The sequence below is a fragment of the Prorops nasuta genome, unplaced genomic scaffold, assembly GCF_024137725.1.
Source record: "Prorops nasuta isolate Cenicafe-Biocafe unplaced genomic scaffold, Cenicafe_Pnas_1.2 PNAS00024, whole genome shotgun sequence".
Lineage (NCBI taxonomy): Eukaryota > Metazoa > Arthropoda > Insecta > Hymenoptera > Bethylidae > Prorops > Prorops nasuta.
In genome coordinates this window covers 2,339,339-2,356,275 of record NW_027116821.1, presented here as the reverse complement: position 1 = coordinate 2,356,275, position 16,937 = coordinate 2,339,339, and the positions used below count along the sequence as shown (strand labels likewise).

Here is a 16,937-nt window from a genome sequence, read left to right as displayed (position 1 = left end):
TAAAACTTAAGGCGTAATATTGGCCGGAAATTTTGGTTTTTGACAGCTTTGAAAGGTACAATTGTGTATTTGATATGAAGTATGATTTCAAATATTTCAATGCACAAATATTATTTTTTGAGTGAAAGTGCTAAGCACAATATAAATAAAAATGAAGATAATTAAGCACGCTAGTTATAATATGCAAAATGAAAATAATATTTCTGCTATATTTTATTTAATGTAAAGTAGTGGGGATTAACTGTCTTAAATATTTAACAAAACTTTACTAATATTAACTGAAAATAAAAAGTAATGATTTCTTTTTTAGGTTGGAGAAAAGCAACTTAATATGGAAATGGTTATAATCTGCAAGATAAGAAATACCACTGAAGCTATAGCATATATCAGATAAGTTACAAATTATTTGCCTTTATATTATCAACTTTTACACAAAGAAAATGAATAAGTGTTACTTTGTGAAAATTTTAATTCCTTCCGCAGGCTGTACAATTAACTCTCATTCATCTTGCAAATGTTATCGACAAGAGTAACCTGGATGTTGGACTTCAAAGTAATGTCCCCTCGACAATTTATTGGTATATATATGATAGGAGCAATAATGTTGGTTTACTTTGTGCTGCTAGAGGAATATACAAATAAAGCGACAAATAAAACCATTGCATATATGTAAACATTTCCAGGTAAAAATACAATTTTCAACTATTTAACTGTGGTTGATATCTAAACAGTAATATATTCCCTTTTTTATTTTAATAAGACGGTTGCCTTAGATGGTCTAAATATTTTTAATAAGACAAATTAATTTTAGGTGAAAATAGAGTAATAATTTCTTATTTAGATCATAAATGTTTTATTTCAATGTGAAAGCAGTTATAATATACATAATCAGAGATACCATCAGTTGTAGTATCGTATAGCAATTTTATAAGTGGAAGAAAACATTATCATGGTTTTATTAGATTGATCCCAATTAACTTTCAATATAATGCTTAACTCGTCTATATTTCAATTAATTACAACACTAAAGTTCAAGCTTAGTTCGGTATATAAATTTGGTCCAAAATAATTGTAAATTGTTTCTATCCATATTATCAATTCTTACAATAAGAAAATGTAATAGGTCTGTGTGTTTGTGTGGGTATAGAAATTTTAATTTCTTTGTAGGTCTTAATTATTTCTTTTTGCTGGCAATGTTATTGATATATGTAGAATAACAGGACTTTCGAATTGTAACAAAAAGTTCTATTTGGTTATTGATTTACAAGAGCAATAAAAGATAGTTTCAATTACTAATCTATCAAAGATACATTCAAATTAATAATATTGCAAAGATAAGCAAGTAAACAGTTAAATATCTATTTAACAATTAAACTAACATATTTATTTAATTATTTCTATTTATTATTTCAAAGATAAATACATCTTCATCCATCTTCCAATATCGATTCTTTAATAATATTAACTGATCTACAAAGTTATCGTATGAATCGTTATCTATTTCAATTTGTGGAATTAAGTTTTGTTTATATATAATGTTATCAATTTGTTTTAATTTAATATTTTGTAATTGAAGAATCATATTTTCCTTTTCTTTGTTTTTTAATTGCTGCACTTCTTCTAGGTTGTCAAATAAGTTTGTAATTTCCTCATAATTTTTTTCTTGCATTATTTTTTCAATTTGTTCAAAAAAATGGAGAATTTCAACATTTTTACAACACCTTTTTTTTCTCTGGATTTAAATGTGGTGTTTTTAAACATTTCAATAGTATTTAAATTTTCAGTGACAATACATTTCAAAGTATCTGCAATATAAAAATGGGAAAATTATTTAAAGTAAGTATTTTTTACATAAATATAAATCAGATTACAATATATTCTGAGATAGATTAACGTTAATATCAACCACAGTTAAATAGTTGAAATTGTATTTTTACCTGGAAATGTTCACATATATGCAATGGTTTTATTTGTCGCTTTATTTGTATATTCCTCTAGCAGCACAAAGTAAACCAACATTATTGCTCCTATCATATGTATACCAATAAATTGTCGAGGGGACATTACTTTGAAGTCCAACATCCAGGTTACTCTTGTCGATAACATTTGCAGGATGAATGAGTGTTAATTGTACAGCCTGCGGAAGGAATTAAAATTTTCACAAAGTAACACTTATTCATTTTCTTTGTGTAAAAGTTGATAATATAAAGGCAAATAATTTGTAACTTATCTGATATATGCTATAGCTTCAGTGGTATTTCTTATCTTGCAGATTATAACCATTTCCATATTAAGTTGCTTTTCTCCAACCTAAAAAAGAAATCATTACTTTTTATTTTCAGTTAATATTAGTAAAGTTTTGTTAAATATTTAAGACAGTTAATCCCCACTACTTTACATTAAATAAAATATAGCAGAAATATTATTTTCCTTTTGCATATTATAGCTAGCGTGCTTAATTATCTTCATTTTTATTTATATTGTGTTTAGCACTTTCATTCAAAAAATAATATTTGTGCATTGAAATCATACTTCATATCAAATACACAATACCTTTTAAAGCTGTCAAAAACCAAAACTTCCGGCCAATATTACGCCTTAAGTTTTAATCTGATATTTTATGATTCATGAGTTCAGAGTTGCCAACTGTATATTATAAAAATTACTATAAGCGGGTGGGAAAATGTCGCCGACTCGTCATTTCTGGCATCACTGGCTGTTTACAAACGCATAACCGCTGCCTCAGCGATTGCTGCAATTTGTAGCGGGTTGGATTTTCAGCGGCTCTCATCATTTGTTGAACAACATGCAGCGAAGTTACGCGCTAGCTGAAGTCAATGTGGCGCCAATTATGATTGATTTTAAAATGCACAGGATCATAATTAACTGTATAATTTAAAAATATACCTTTAATTTGTTATAGATTATAATATATGCAGATGTGTGTGTGTGTGTGTGTGTGTAAATTATTAAACAGACCTACGTATATATTTCTTTTTAAAATCGATTTATAAATTTAATATTTCACCTAAATAAGAGTGTGTGAAGTCTAGTTATTATAAATGTTATTCAGAGCGTCTCTTTTTAAAAGTTGCAGGCAAATATGTCAATTGTAAAGTATATTAATAAGGCCTGAGAGAAAATTTTGAGATAAAGATTGTATGGATTAAAGGGGCACAGATAAAACAAATATGGAATTTGCGTTGCATGTATTATAGTTATTGATATTTCTTTTTTTAATGGAAGTTCCAATAATTTTTATTTTATTTACTTTTATATTTTTGTAATTTATTTGAAGAATTTTTATACAAAATAATATATATATATATATATATATATATATATATATATATATATATATGTTATAAAGGGTATCGCAAAAGTCGTGGAAAATGCGGAAATTCTAACCAGAAAAAAATTATTTACGAATGCTGCTATTTTAAAGAAATTGATTATATAAATTGAATAAAAAATTGTTCCGTATAATTCAAGAGTTTCTTTATCAAATTCCAAAAACATCACAGTAATATTTATTATTATAGGGCCGTTTCAAAAATGTTTAAATTTAAAGTCGCTTAATTTTCGGGCATGTATAGTGGAGAGTAAAAGCAATAAGAATCGTAAAGAGAGGAGGAGAAAAAGAGAGGCGCAGCAATTATCTAAATAGTTTGTCCTTATGTGTATAGTCATTAACCAAACATATACACTTATCCCCGTTTTTGTTTTGAACCATTGTAGATATTTAACTCTGGTATAGACCTGCGTATAGAGGACACACATTAGTCCTTCAAATATTTTCAAAGAGTTTATTTGTGCTCGAAGTTGAAGCCACGATATTTATTTTAAATTACAAGCGCGCATTTTTATTCAAAATTTAAAAATGAGTGAGAATTTACATAATATAATTCTTAATGAATTATTAGATGAGGATTCTGATGTTAATGAAGACGAAGAAATTTTCGAACCTATCGTACAGCAGAGCGTTCAATTTAATGAAAGTGAGGATATATATATAAAATAATTGCATAATTTCTATCGTGAACCGAGTTAAAATCATTGCAGCTTATCAAATAGTAGGGCGTTATCAATTTTAACGTCAAAATAAAATAATAATCATATAACAAACAGTGTAGTGTAATCATATCTGTTGGTTAAACATCCTTTGAAACCACTTTAAAAAAAAGATGTGAAGGTGGTGAACGCGAAGTGATGTAGTGTACAAATTTCGAGTCTTATTGTTCAAACAGGGTCTGTATTAAATCTCAGTAGGTGAAATCATTCTTTTATTTTTTTTTTTACACGATATAATTAAATTTTTCCCTTAAATCAATTGTTTCGAAATATTTAGTTGTTTGGGGATTTTTATACATGTGCAATAAATTTTATCACTCCATATTTTAATTTGGGTTAATAAAATCAATAAAACTAGGATATCTGTTATTTCTTTAACACTAATGAAGTCATATTATAACGGGTTAATGTTCATGACAATTGTTATCAAGATGTTCTTATAGCGTTATTTCTTAACGCGATATAGTTAAAAGCTAACTATAATAATTGCATGATGTTGAAATGACGGTGACTGCTACTGAATGTTAATTATAATAACAGAAAAATGGGGATGACAGAATTTATGCAATTATGTAATATATATTTAAATGCTGCATGTTGTTATATTGAGAGCGATAAACTTCTATAAAAATTATTAATTATATAGGACAACAAGCGGCCGGAAAAACTATTATACAAGAAGCGGGCCATTCATCGTGCAACGAAAACATATTGATACGCTTCAGAAAGCATAATAAAGAGTATGATCAGCATTTCTTTAACCAAAACATACCACGGTATTCAGATCGGCAATTCTTTTACAATTTCAGAATGGATAAAGAAACATACAGTGTAAGAATATACTTAAAGTAAGGATAGCGTCACATAAAAAATTAAAACAATTTGATTCATATGAAATATTGGTTAAAAGCCATTAAGATATAGATTAACGAATGTAATAAAAGTTAATTACTTATTTTCGTAAAATTGCTTAGCTTTTGAAAATATATCCCATATTTCCATGTCAGCTTTTTTGAAATCCTGTATACGTGGTACAAATATTTTCTGTACAACTATTTTTTATTTTAGATATTGGAAACTTTGTTACGCTCACATGTCGTAGGAGTTCCAATTAATATTTTAAGGAAAAGAATTCTTTTAACTTTATGGTTATTAGCAACTCCAGAAAGTTTTCGATCCGTCAGTGACAGATTTGGATTGTGCATAAGTAGTTGCCATTTCTCATTTAAACAAATAGTTTGGGCACTCAGAAACTTAATGTTTAAATTCATAAGGTGGCCTACTCCTGTAGAATGTGAAGAGAATGAACGAGTAAGCTATTCATTTAAATGTTCATATTGACAGTTTAAAAATATGTCAATTATACTACAATATCAATTGCAGGTATTTCAGAGAAGGTGTGCAGGATTTGAAGGTATTATTGGAGCAATAGACGGATGCCACATTCCTATTAAACAACCACCAAATAATGCCAATGATTATTATAATAGAAAAGATTTTCATTCTATTATTTTACAAGGTAAAGAAATAAATTTTCTAACTTTCTCGGTTTTAATAGTTTTTTAAACATATTTTATAACAGCTAGCCAAGATTGAAGTAACATTACCTCATTAATTTATAAATTTTTTTTTTGCAAAGGGACTTGCGATTACAATGGAAAGTTTATTCATTGCTTAATAGGTCGGCCAGGACGAGCGCATGATGCTGCAGTATTCAAAAGTAGTCAAATTTATTATAAATTAATAAATGCAGAAAATCCTCTTTTACCGCCGATGCAGCATATTTTAGGAGATTCTGCTTACCCATTGCTTCTAAATGTTATGACACCATTTAAAGATAATGGAACTTTAACAGCACAACAAATAAATTATAACACGAAACATGCGTCCTTACGTTCAATTATAGAAAGAGCATTTTGTCTTTTGAAAGGAAAGTGGCGTAGATTGAAGTATTTAGATGTGAATTCTGTACATATGGCTAATCACATTATAGCTGCTGCATGTACTCTACATAATTTTCTTTTGATTAATAAGCAAGCACAAATTTCTGAAATTGAAAATAGAAATAATGAGAATGATAGTGCATATGATACAAATGGCATTGCTGACAATGAGGATCAATTACAGAATGAAGATGCCAGGACGAAAAGAAGCGCTATTATGAATTATTTATTATAATATTTATTTACTAATGACTACACGACATGTATAAAGACTAAGTTTTCTCTGCATGACATATAAAAACAGGCAGTGGCCGAGAGAGAGAGAGATTTTTAGCTTAATTATTTATTACAGTCTTTGAATATGACGAGGTCACTCTACAGCCGATTTTTTAAGTTATTTTATTTATTACAGTCTTTGAATATGACGAGGTCACTCTACAGCCGATTTTTTAAGTTATTTTATTTATTACAGTCTTTGAATATGACGAGGCCACTCTACAGCCGATTTTTTAAATTATTTTATTTATTATAGTCTTTGAATATAATAAGTGCAATTTATAGACGAATTTTTAAATTATCTTATTTCTTACTTTTTGCAAGCGACGCGGCCAATCTACTGCCGAGTTTTAAATTATTTTTATATGATTGTTTGTAAACGAGCAAACTATATAGAAATTATTATTTTTTAAATTGCATGTCAATTAACTTTGATAGTAACTCATTTTTTTTTTCTAAAATTTCATTTCTTCTTCTTATATGAGACATTTGTTGCTTTTGATTTTCTATTAATATATCAAACTTCTTTTCTATTTTATCAGAAGTAATTATTTTATTTTCCAAATTTTTTAATACTCCCAATTTTTCTTTTTCTATTTCAATTGCTTTACTTCGCTGATTGTATAATTTTCTATTAACTTCTCTTCTTCTGCTTGTATCATTATCTATATTTTCATTATTTGAAGAATCACATAGTCCCCCATTTGAAGAAGTACTATCTGACGGATCATCTGGATTATTTTCAAACTCACTATAATCAAATCATTTAGAAAAATCTTATTCTTAAATTTTATAACAAAAATTATAATCATAACAGCAAAAGTAGGAAATAGGTTTCTACCTGTGCATTCTGAAATCAATGGGCTTATTGATTAACTCTGTCATGCTGCATAGTCCTCCTGCAAAATTAACTGATCTATCGGGAGAAAATATTTTGTCCATTAAATCAAACCATTCCCAGGTAGGTCGACCTCTTCCTGTTTTCCTTTTATCATTTTTGATCGCTTTATAAGTTCCTTTCAAATTACGTAATTTACGATCAAGAGCTTCAGCTTTAATATTTGCCAGTTCTGAATCTTTGAAAGCTAATTCAATTTCCTTCCATAAATTTTTATTTTTGAGTTTAGGATTTCTGAATTTCTCTATTCTTTCGGCATACTTCTCAATCAAGAATTTTATTTCTCTGTCATTCCAAACAGATTTAGGATCTGAAACATACGTTAAAACATGAAAACATTTATTAAAAACAAGTTAAGTTCATTGGAACCAAGATTTTTTAATTAAAAATTTTTTAACAACTAAGACAACTAAGGTCTACTATTTGGTTAAACTATTATAACAAATTATTATTTAATATATGTAGGGTCAGCTAGTAAAATGTCCTTAAACATGAAGATACAAAAACATGCATATACGCAGTTCTCTCTAAATGTTATAGACTCATCAACATTTTGAATAAAAGTTTTCTGAGTTCAAATAATAATATATTTTGAAAGGGTTGTGTGCAAAATTTTATATCTCTTACATTTATATTGAGAGAGAGAGACATTTCTTTTTGCTTCTATGCTTCAAAGTGTTTTATAACTACCACGCTCTTAACAGTACTTACTACTACTTACCATTCCTTTCTCCATTCACACTCCTATTGAAAGAATTATCTACATATTCCAAATTATTAAGACTTTCTTCATCTATGCCGTTATTAAAAACATTGTCTACGTAACTAACATTTTCTTCATTCGTATTGTCATTAAAATTGTTTTCAACAGACTGCATGCTGCTGAAATTTTCATTATCTATGTGTTCATCAAATACATCCAAATTATCATTGGATACATTTTCAAAATATTCTTGACAAAATTTAGGATCTGAAATATAAGTTTTCTTTTCATTTCACAAAGTCACACACACACACATACACATAAAAGTTGTACATTTTATAAACTTAATACATTACTGTTTTGCAATTTTAAATGGAAATTATTGTTTCCCTTTATTTTAAAAATTTGTCCATTATACTCGTAGGTAAGATATTCATTATTTTCTCTTGCCATTTTACTCTCCTGCAATTAAATTTAAAATTAAAGCTTATAAACTATAAGTTATAATCGCACATTAGCTAGTATTAATTTAGTACAATGGCTAAAGAGAAAATGACATTGCGTATTTATTAAAACTAAAACTATAGAATATAGTGTGCTCTTTTCACACATTAACTCACCGTAAAAGGGATCGCAAAAAATATTTTTTAAATAAAAACATGTGATTTTAAAAACTACTTTAATTATTCGATTCGGAGTAAATTTGCATAGACTAGGAGGAATATTCAAGAATTAACAGTCAGTAGCCCAGAAGTTTTAAAACTAAGATGGCGGAGTCTTGCTAAAACGTTACTACATTTAAGCAGCAGCTGTCGTTGTGTTCAACAGAAAACAGACAGCGCTTAATCTACGCTTCCTCAGCGCTTAGGCAGCGTTTATGCGTTTGTAAACACCCACTGATCCCAGCGCTAGTGTCGCTGCAGAGAGCTGAGACGTTACTACCTCTCATGAGGCCTGAGGGACGAACATTAATTGATGGTTATGTATGAATGATATAGGTTCAAATTGAAGAAACTACTTGTATTTTATTCTAAAGGGAAAAGACATGACATTAATAGATAATCAAAACGAAGGAAAAGGGTCGGATTACATTAGTCACTCCTCTGGCTCATTAAATGATGGTGACAGTAAATGGGGATACGATCTTTATCCTGAACGAAAACAAGGACGTTCCAAATTACCTGAAATTTCCTCAACTTTATTTAATTATCAGTGGAAACAACTAAGTAAATGTGAAAAGTCTATTTACAACGTAGTTAAAACTAGTGGGTTCCCCTAATATGTATTAATAAATATCATTTTGATATAATATTGTTTGGATAATATTATCATTTTGTTAAATAATCGGCTATTCTTTTTTGTTAGGTCATTTGGTAAGATTGCTTTTGAATGCATTAAAAAGTGCTGGATGGTTAGTATATTCTGAGACTCATTTTGTCAATTTTTCTCATTTACTTAATTTGTTATAAATCTTTTCTTTCAGTGAAGTTGATATTAGACGACATTTTACTTGTGAAAAATGTGACGAGTCTGTAACAGGTGGATATGATACAGAAATGAATCAGGTTTTTAAAATATCAAATAAAATGTATTACTAACAGTGTGCCTTTCATCATAATGCAATTACAATTATTGTAGATTGTTATATGTCAAAATACTGCAACTTCAGATTCACATGTACAAGGAGTATTAATTCATGAGTTAATACATATGTTTGATTACTGTACTGCAAAGATAGATTTTAAAAATATTGATCATCTTGCTTGTACAGAAATTAGAGCTGCAAATTTGGCGCATTGTAGCTTTCTGAGTGCTTGGATCCAAGGGGCAGCTAATCCATTTCATTTTAAGAAAAGTCATCAGGTAATTTATCTTGGAAATCACAATATTATTTATATTTCATATAATTTAAACTTGTACTTATAGTATTGCGTGAAAGAAAAAGCCATGCGATCTGTAATGGCGGCTCAAAACGTAACAGAAGCAATAGCAATGGCTGCTGTTGAGAGAGTATTTTCTAAATGCTATAATGATCTAGAACCTATAGGTAGACGAATTCGCAGAAATTCATGTGATATGGAAAGAGCCTATAATGAATCATATCTGTATGGTTATATGTAAAGCATAAAGTATGAATTTATAAAGAAATATAATCATTGATAGTTTTATTCGAGTTTGTACTTATTGATCAATAACTTTTATTTTCAAATTGTAATTTTTTTTTCCTACAACAAATTTAGTGTATTGTGAAGTACCAGTTTTACTGATTACCATTAGTTAATTATCCGTTTGAAAATAAACATATTTTTGGTATATTTATTATTATGAAATAATGGGTTACTCAATGAGAGAGAATCACATAAAGAGAAGTTACTTGAATCCCGAGAACTTTAATTATTAGAACATTAAAATCATTTCTAAATTTATAGTACATTGATATCCTTACAAAATCTCTATTTGTATAAACTTATATTTCTAAGGTAAGAATAGTTTTAAAAAAAAATCAATTCCACGAAATTATGCAGGATTTCCTCACAACAAATCAACTTATTGTTTTTCTTGAAAAATTAAATCAACATTGTATAAGCCAAAGTTCTTTTCGCAGAGGAACAAAGAGTATCGTGAATAGCGTTTATTATCTAGAAAATAATATACGAGACTTTTATAGTGTGAATACTGTATTTGTAAACGTAAAAGCAATCACGTTTAGTATAAGTTTACATACCACTCGTTAGATTTTGACTAATGTGTCGTGTGTTAACGCTTATCAAGGTAAGACTTCTTCACCAATTCGATTTAAAGAATAAACACTGTTTAAAAAGTTTCTTAATCAATAGGAAATAATTAATTTATTACTTTAAACTCTGTTTAGTGTTTAAATCAAATTGATCAAATCAGACCTAAGTTGTACAAAGCAGTTCTAACATTTTTTATGGTGGTTAAAGTAAAATGTCTTGTTAATATAATGACTGAAAATAAACATAATCCGTGAATGATTTGTTTTTCAATAGATTAATAATTTTTTTACGAATCGCATAATCGGAACTTCGTAGTATTAAAATACGAATTGAAAATTATGAACGCTTCATTTCCTTAACGTTTCGAGGCGAGACTTGTCACAATGTCAGTGGCTTTTAACTTGTGTCATCCTAATTACATATATATAATTAGTCAATACATAAATTATGTTTTAATGTCTTCTTTGAAAGCTTAAAAGGCCTAATTTACACGTCAAGGAGTAAAATTGAACATCAAATGCAGCCAATAAATATACATAAATCAAATGTTTATTGTACAAGTTTTACTACTTACATTGACAACCAAAGAGCTCGTTAAAAGTTCTTGAGAGAAAAAAGAAATGAATTTGTAAAAGATTTGCATTATTTCTGCTTAATCCAAGAGTGGTCGTTTTACAATCGTTACAAATATACATATATATATACAAACTAACATTATTACTGCTGAGTTAGATAAACATCTATGGTACGTGGCTTATTTCATGAGCCCCCCAAAATAGGCTCCTGTTATCCAACATTCGTTGCGCATTATGAAAGTTGTGGATGGAAAAACAAAAACATTAATTGTTTTTGTGCGGCATATCAAGTACCTTTACGTGCGAATTTCGTCTTTGCATTCTGCAATTTACATCTGTTGAGTAGAAGTTTATGCGCCGCGTTTCAAGTTTTTTTCACATGTGTAACAAGACCTAGCTAAAATTTCTGTTTATTCTATTCACGGAGCTGCAGTTTTATAGTATGTACGTATTACGGGCCATCTCGAGACAAATGGAATGAATTGATTTTATTCTGTATTCCCTCGAATACGTCTAACGCATTAATTCAATGCAATATCACACTAAACTCTCGTATTTAGAGAAACTTTAATTCTTTTTTATGTATTTATTTTTAATTAGTTTAACACATCAGTCACCACGTTGCTTTCATACAGATATTCATAACATCTGTCTTCCTTTATTTTATTATTTTTTTTTTTACTAAAAACCATTATTGTTTGCTCTCTTCTTATTCGTCTATTTTGTTCAATGCACGGCTACACACACGATTCAATGTGACGTAAGCAGAGCGATGCAAAGATTACCGCACACTTTTTAAAAGCACTTTTTTTGTTATTTTCGTCTCTTGGATAATATCGGGTACTGTACCAGCTCCTTTTACCCATCAAAGGATACGTAACAAAATTTCCCGAACATCTGTTTGTCTCCATTTACACAGAGAAGCAGTAATGGTAACAGCGATTAAAAATTATACATATTTTTTTTTTTACTTGCCAATTATTTTTACTATGATAATCGTTGACGTTTTGGGGAAGGACTTGGCTCTGCATCCTCGTCTTCTTCATCCGAGTCACCTTCATAATCCACCAAACCCTAAATAGAAATTATCTATGCATTATTTCCGTTTTAGCATTTTAATGATCAAATTTTATGGTAAATGAGCAATACCTTTTTAAATACATTAGTTCCCACTTTTTCTGAATTGCCAACAGTTGAGCTAGGATTAGCATCCGTACTGAGCTGCGTGTCATTTAATGTTGCAGTTGTGCTATTGATTTGCGATTGTTGCGAAAGAATATTATTGGTAGCAGTATTATTGTTCAGCAAAGATTGTTGTTGTGGCTGCTGCTGCTGTGACTGCTGTTGCAATTGTTGCTGATGATGATTTCTCGTGTCGGTAGGCGCAATGCTTAGAGTGGAATTTGAGGACGAGGATTGTTTCTTCGTAGCTGCCGATGGTACAAGATCTGCCGCTGCAGCTGGTACTACTGCTTCACCTTCATCAAAATCCTCCTCTTCGTTGAACCACATTTCTTCCTCTTCTTCCAACTGTCTTTGATCCCTTCGGTATCGACTATTTCTTAAGATTGACGGGACACTATGGGCAAGAAATAAAACATTGTTAATACCGTATTTACTTTTTAAATATATTTCTGAAAATTTATTACCTGTCAAGCGAAGTTCTATCGCGCTCCTTCAATTTATCCTGGTGTTGCTCGTACCTTAATTTCAGTGCTTTAAATGTTTGAACATAATCAATGGTCTCCAATTCCTTAGAGAAATTTTCCACGACATGCGAGCACAATGATTTGATATCCTCCTAAAAGAGTATTTTTCTTTATTGAATATTCATAGCAACAGAGAGATAAAAATATGGATTTATCATTGAGCTTACCAATTTGATAAATTCGAACATTTCAAGTATAGCTGAATCTAATAGATTGTATCTACCGTTGTTTCTTACAAATGCATCAAATACTGGTGCAAAGAGATTTCCTTTAATTATATACCTATTATAAAATTCATCCTTTAACGCTATAATTTTTCTCATGAACCTCAAAGCACACAGTACTAAAAAGGTATGCGTCGACTTCATTAATACCAATATTCTACGCAACAGGTCCTTATTTAAAATGCAATTTTTAATGTGGTACGTATGATGCTCAACGCAAAATGATAACAATTCCAATATCAATCCCAATAATTGAACAGTTCTATAGTCTTCCTGCGCTGGTCTATTCCCGATTGTATTTGCTAAAAGAGGAGCTATCAAAGTTCCAATACTATTCTTGTAGAAATAATTCAAGAAATCAGTCTTCTCCGATTTGTTAAGGGAAGCCAACATATTTTCGGGATCAAGAAGTAGACGCAAGACACCAGCTAACTGGACTGCCCCACCCAACTCAGGATCACTGTCACCAACAAGTTGAGCAACTATCACGTTAACTAACATTTGGTCCTGTTCAGTATTGTTAATCTGCTGTAGAGTATAATCTCTAACAACACTTGGCGAATATTCTACAATATATGTTAATATGTCTATACTAGCTGTTTTCGTCTGCATATCATTTATTGCTAATGTGATTTCCAAAGCAGGTAGTATACCAAGAGCCGTCAACGTTTTGTAAAATGCTTCTTTTCCCTGTGGCTGAAGATTTTGAGAGAAGTTACAAAATTCTTTAAGGAAGAGTACCAAGTCTCGTCGTTTGACATCAGAGGTGGCATCATCAGTCAATTGACGAAACAATTCGGTAAGAAACTTTTCATCATCTTGTATCAGAGTTACTATTTCAACCTTGTTAAAAAATATGAAGCTATTCAACGTACTTAGCATATTATCTTCAAACACACTTGGAGTTGGCAAAACAACGTCTTGAATATATTGAACCCTATAGGTTTGGTGAATTTTAGCCAAAATTTCCGGATTTGTGATGGGAATTGCTTGTTTGAATCTTGCTAATTGTCGAAGGTATTCCCTATGTCTTTTCGGCTGCGGTAAGCTTGGCTCGTATTCCAAACATCCGACAACATCAAAAATCGTATCGTCGCTAAACATTACTTCAAATAGAGCATTTTTGTTAAGTAAGAAAATATTTTTAAATATATCGTAAAGATGATGGAGGCCTTCAATGTTCTCTAAATCTTCACATGTATGAAAAAGGATCAACAGTTTTCTGATATAGCCCTCGGATTCTAATGCCATTGCCAGCTTTTCTTTTCTCATAGGTGACGATAAGCAGTTGCCTATGAGCTCATTTATATCTTCTAATTTACTTAATTCGCAAGGAGGCAGCTCTATTGGAGGTGCCGCATCCGACATATCGTCGAAGCGTTCATCTTCGGATTCTTCAACTATATCTTGCGTTATTTCTACAGATGGATCTTTCCCTTGCACCTGGCATATCTTTTCCCAAATTTCATCGCAGCCCGCCTTTTCTTGAAAGCTTAACGCCAGATCAAAGTTATCTCCTTCGGACCACACGATTAGTGTGTCCTGAAAAATTAATAATCATTAGATTCAAGGAACAATATGCAAAATAATCATTATATTTTTCAATCAATTGCATATTACCTGTTGTTTCTGATAAGCCGTATCAGGCTGTATCTTACTTTCTAACAAGAGAGAGCCATCGCTCTCAGCTCGAACCAAAAGAGAAACACCTTTCAATCTATCCACATACGATGAAGACACATGACCTGTACCACGGTCATCCCACTGTCTATCAGCATTTAACGCGTACAGTTTTACTCTCCTGCGTGTATCTGTCATCTTGTAAAAATAATTTGTGCACAGCAGTACTCTCTCACTAGCTAACTCGCATTCCTTGTACTTGAAAAAAAAATGAAGTATAAAACAACTTGTAATTGGATAGGTAAACTACAAGCAAAGAAATTAATGTTTTAAAGACCTAGATTTGTTTATCTATTTAGAGCCAATTGCTCATTTTTCTTAGTAAATTTGTATATTAGGTTAAGGGGACTAAATGTGATAAATTTAATTTAGTTGAAATTTTGGTCAAAAAGATAAATATATCAAGAGATTTACTAATAAATGGAATAATCAGACCTTGGTCGTCTTGTACCAATTTACTACTTATTGATCATTTTCTAATTATATTTATTTTCATTTCTTTGTCATTCCCTTTTTAAATTTAATTAACCTGAAAGATATCTCAATGACTCATATTGTTTTTAAAAAATATCAAGTATTCTCCAAACATGTAAAAATTGTTATTAATTTGGTTTAATTAATGGGAAAAATTTCATATATTTTTTTAGAATATGTCTATAGAAGTGTAATTATAATATATTTTATTAACTATTGTCACTTGGAAACCTTCATAATCAAAATGTTTAGAATATATATTGTAGAATTAAGATTGTATGGAGCACACAAAGAGAATTATAATATGGATAATTTTTTTTTTTTGAATGGACGCGCTTCGACGATTTGGAGGTCATTATGAATTATTTTGATGAAATTCTTTATTTTTCTTAGTTTCTTGTAGTTGATTTCGCGAGTTTTCTAAAATACGATATAAACGTACCATTTATAAAAAGCGTTTACGAGATATTTTAATTTAAATCTTTTGTGTGCGAGTAAAGTCGCGGTTGCACGAAGTGCAATCGCACATACTAATTCATGAAGTGTCCACCAATGGACAAATTTAAAAACGTATATTCCTTGAATGCTTAGGTTAAATGGTGCACTTATATAGTATTTTAGAAACTTCGCGAGATTGTCTACAAGAATAAGTAAAAAAAAAAAAAATTGAAGGGTTTCATTTAAAAATTTCATGATGTCCCTCAAACCTCTAAATCACCTTCTTTAAAAAATGTTTGCATTATTTTTTAGTTCTTTTTGTACCATGCAATTTTCATTTTACCAAATAAAATCTTAAACTCTTGAATACAAAGATATTCAAGTGACAATAGCTATTGGGACACCCCATATATTTGCATGTAATAGCATATAAAAGACAGTTCTCAACTATACTTGTTTCTTAAAGTTAGATTAAAAGCTGAATCTGTAAAATTGTACTTGTAAATTCATAAAAAACGAAGAGTGTGTATTTACCGTTGCAAATGTTTACGCATTCATCATTGCATAAGCTCGATCCGATTCATGCGCTTGGAGAAAAGCTCTCAAGACGCGCGGGAAGTATTGCATGTACGTGCTTCAAAGCACATGTCACGTATGTAAAGTGTCAATATATTAACTCTTTTGAGAATTGGTCAATCAATCAAAGACTTCGTCTTGTGGGACGAAAAATATAGAAGGAAAGACAAGCTGCTGCTACTGCTGCTCCTTCTCCTCCTCCTCCTCCTCCGTATATACTACTGTCTATCTTCACTGTGTCATGCACTATGTATGATACTGGCAATTTTCTTGAGATCGAAGAAAATAGGAGAGATACTTCAGTTACAAAAATCTTTACGAGTATTTAGGCGCATTACGCGTGCTTTCATTATATTGGAGCTAATAAGTGTTTCCATTCCTTCGGTCAATCCATACAATATCACTCGTAAAATTGACATAGACACTGAGCATCCACAACACTACGTTTCGCCATGTTAAATCACAACAACGCGCTACGGGGTTCACGACGTCTCCTTCACGGATCAAACCGCGGGTGATTCAAGATTTTCCGCCATGTTTGAAAATTTAATTCTTTCTTTTATACTGTTTATATTTAATTGATAAAGTAAAGTAACACATATATTTAAAGTTGTATTTATTATATTTATTTA

At 30.2% G+C, this 16,937-nt stretch overlaps 4 protein-coding genes across 5 annotated transcripts; 2 read left to right on the top strand and 2 right to left on the bottom strand.

The window, feature by feature from the left end:
- The first annotated feature begins 3,880 nt into the window (after window positions 1-3,880).
- On the top strand, window positions 3,881-6,249 carry LOC136781840 (putative nuclease HARBI1). Its single transcript, XM_066740845.1, has 5 exons — window positions 3,881-3,998; window positions 4,718-4,902; window positions 5,140-5,382; window positions 5,455-5,590; window positions 5,711-6,249. The coding sequence occupies exons 1-5, from the start codon at window positions 3,881-3,883 to the stop codon at window positions 6,247-6,249; spliced, it is 1,221 nt and encodes a 406-aa protein (XP_066596942.1).
- Window positions 6,242-8,662, bottom strand: LOC136781760 (putative uncharacterized protein DDB_G0282499). Of its 2 annotated transcripts, XM_066740754.1 has the most exons (5): window positions 8,512-8,662; window positions 8,248-8,353; window positions 7,910-8,158; window positions 7,132-7,498; window positions 6,242-7,041 (listed from the first exon to the last, which is right to left on the bottom strand). In XM_066740754.1, exons 2-5 carry the CDS (start codon window positions 8,342-8,344, stop codon window positions 6,693-6,695), a joined length of 1,062 nt encoding a protein of 353 aa, XP_066596851.1. In that variant the 5' UTR covers window positions 8,345-8,353; window positions 8,512-8,662; the 3' UTR covers window positions 6,242-6,692. The 2 variants fall into 2 exon arrangements, with proteins under 2 accessions (XP_066596851.1, XP_066596853.1); XM_066740756.1 differs by lacking the exon at window positions 8,512-8,662 and having other exon boundaries at window positions 8,243-8,353.
- Window positions 8,663-8,792: 130 nt separating this feature from the next.
- LOC136781761 (mitochondrial inner membrane protease ATP23 homolog) lies at window positions 8,793-10,064 on the top strand. The gene is made up of 5 exons (XM_066740757.1): window positions 8,793-9,156; window positions 9,257-9,302; window positions 9,375-9,456; window positions 9,530-9,754; window positions 9,818-10,064. Exons 1-5 carry the CDS (start codon window positions 8,937-8,939, stop codon window positions 10,010-10,012), a joined length of 768 nt encoding a protein of 255 aa, XP_066596854.1. The 5' UTR covers window positions 8,793-8,936; the 3' UTR covers window positions 10,013-10,064.
- A 1,096-nt stretch (window positions 10,065-11,160) lies between these two features.
- Window positions 11,161-16,781, bottom strand: flfl (serine/threonine-protein phosphatase 4 regulatory subunit 3 flfl). Its single transcript, XM_066740753.1, has 6 exons — window positions 16,264-16,781; window positions 14,758-15,015; window positions 13,081-14,679; window positions 12,854-13,005; window positions 12,354-12,783; window positions 11,161-12,278 (listed from the first exon to the last, which is right to left on the bottom strand). The coding sequence occupies exons 2-6, from the start codon at window positions 14,953-14,955 to the stop codon at window positions 12,192-12,194; spliced, it is 2,466 nt and encodes an 821-aa protein (XP_066596850.1). The 5' UTR covers window positions 14,956-15,015; window positions 16,264-16,781; the 3' UTR covers window positions 11,161-12,191.
- Between the last annotated feature and the right edge of the window lie 156 nt (window positions 16,782-16,937).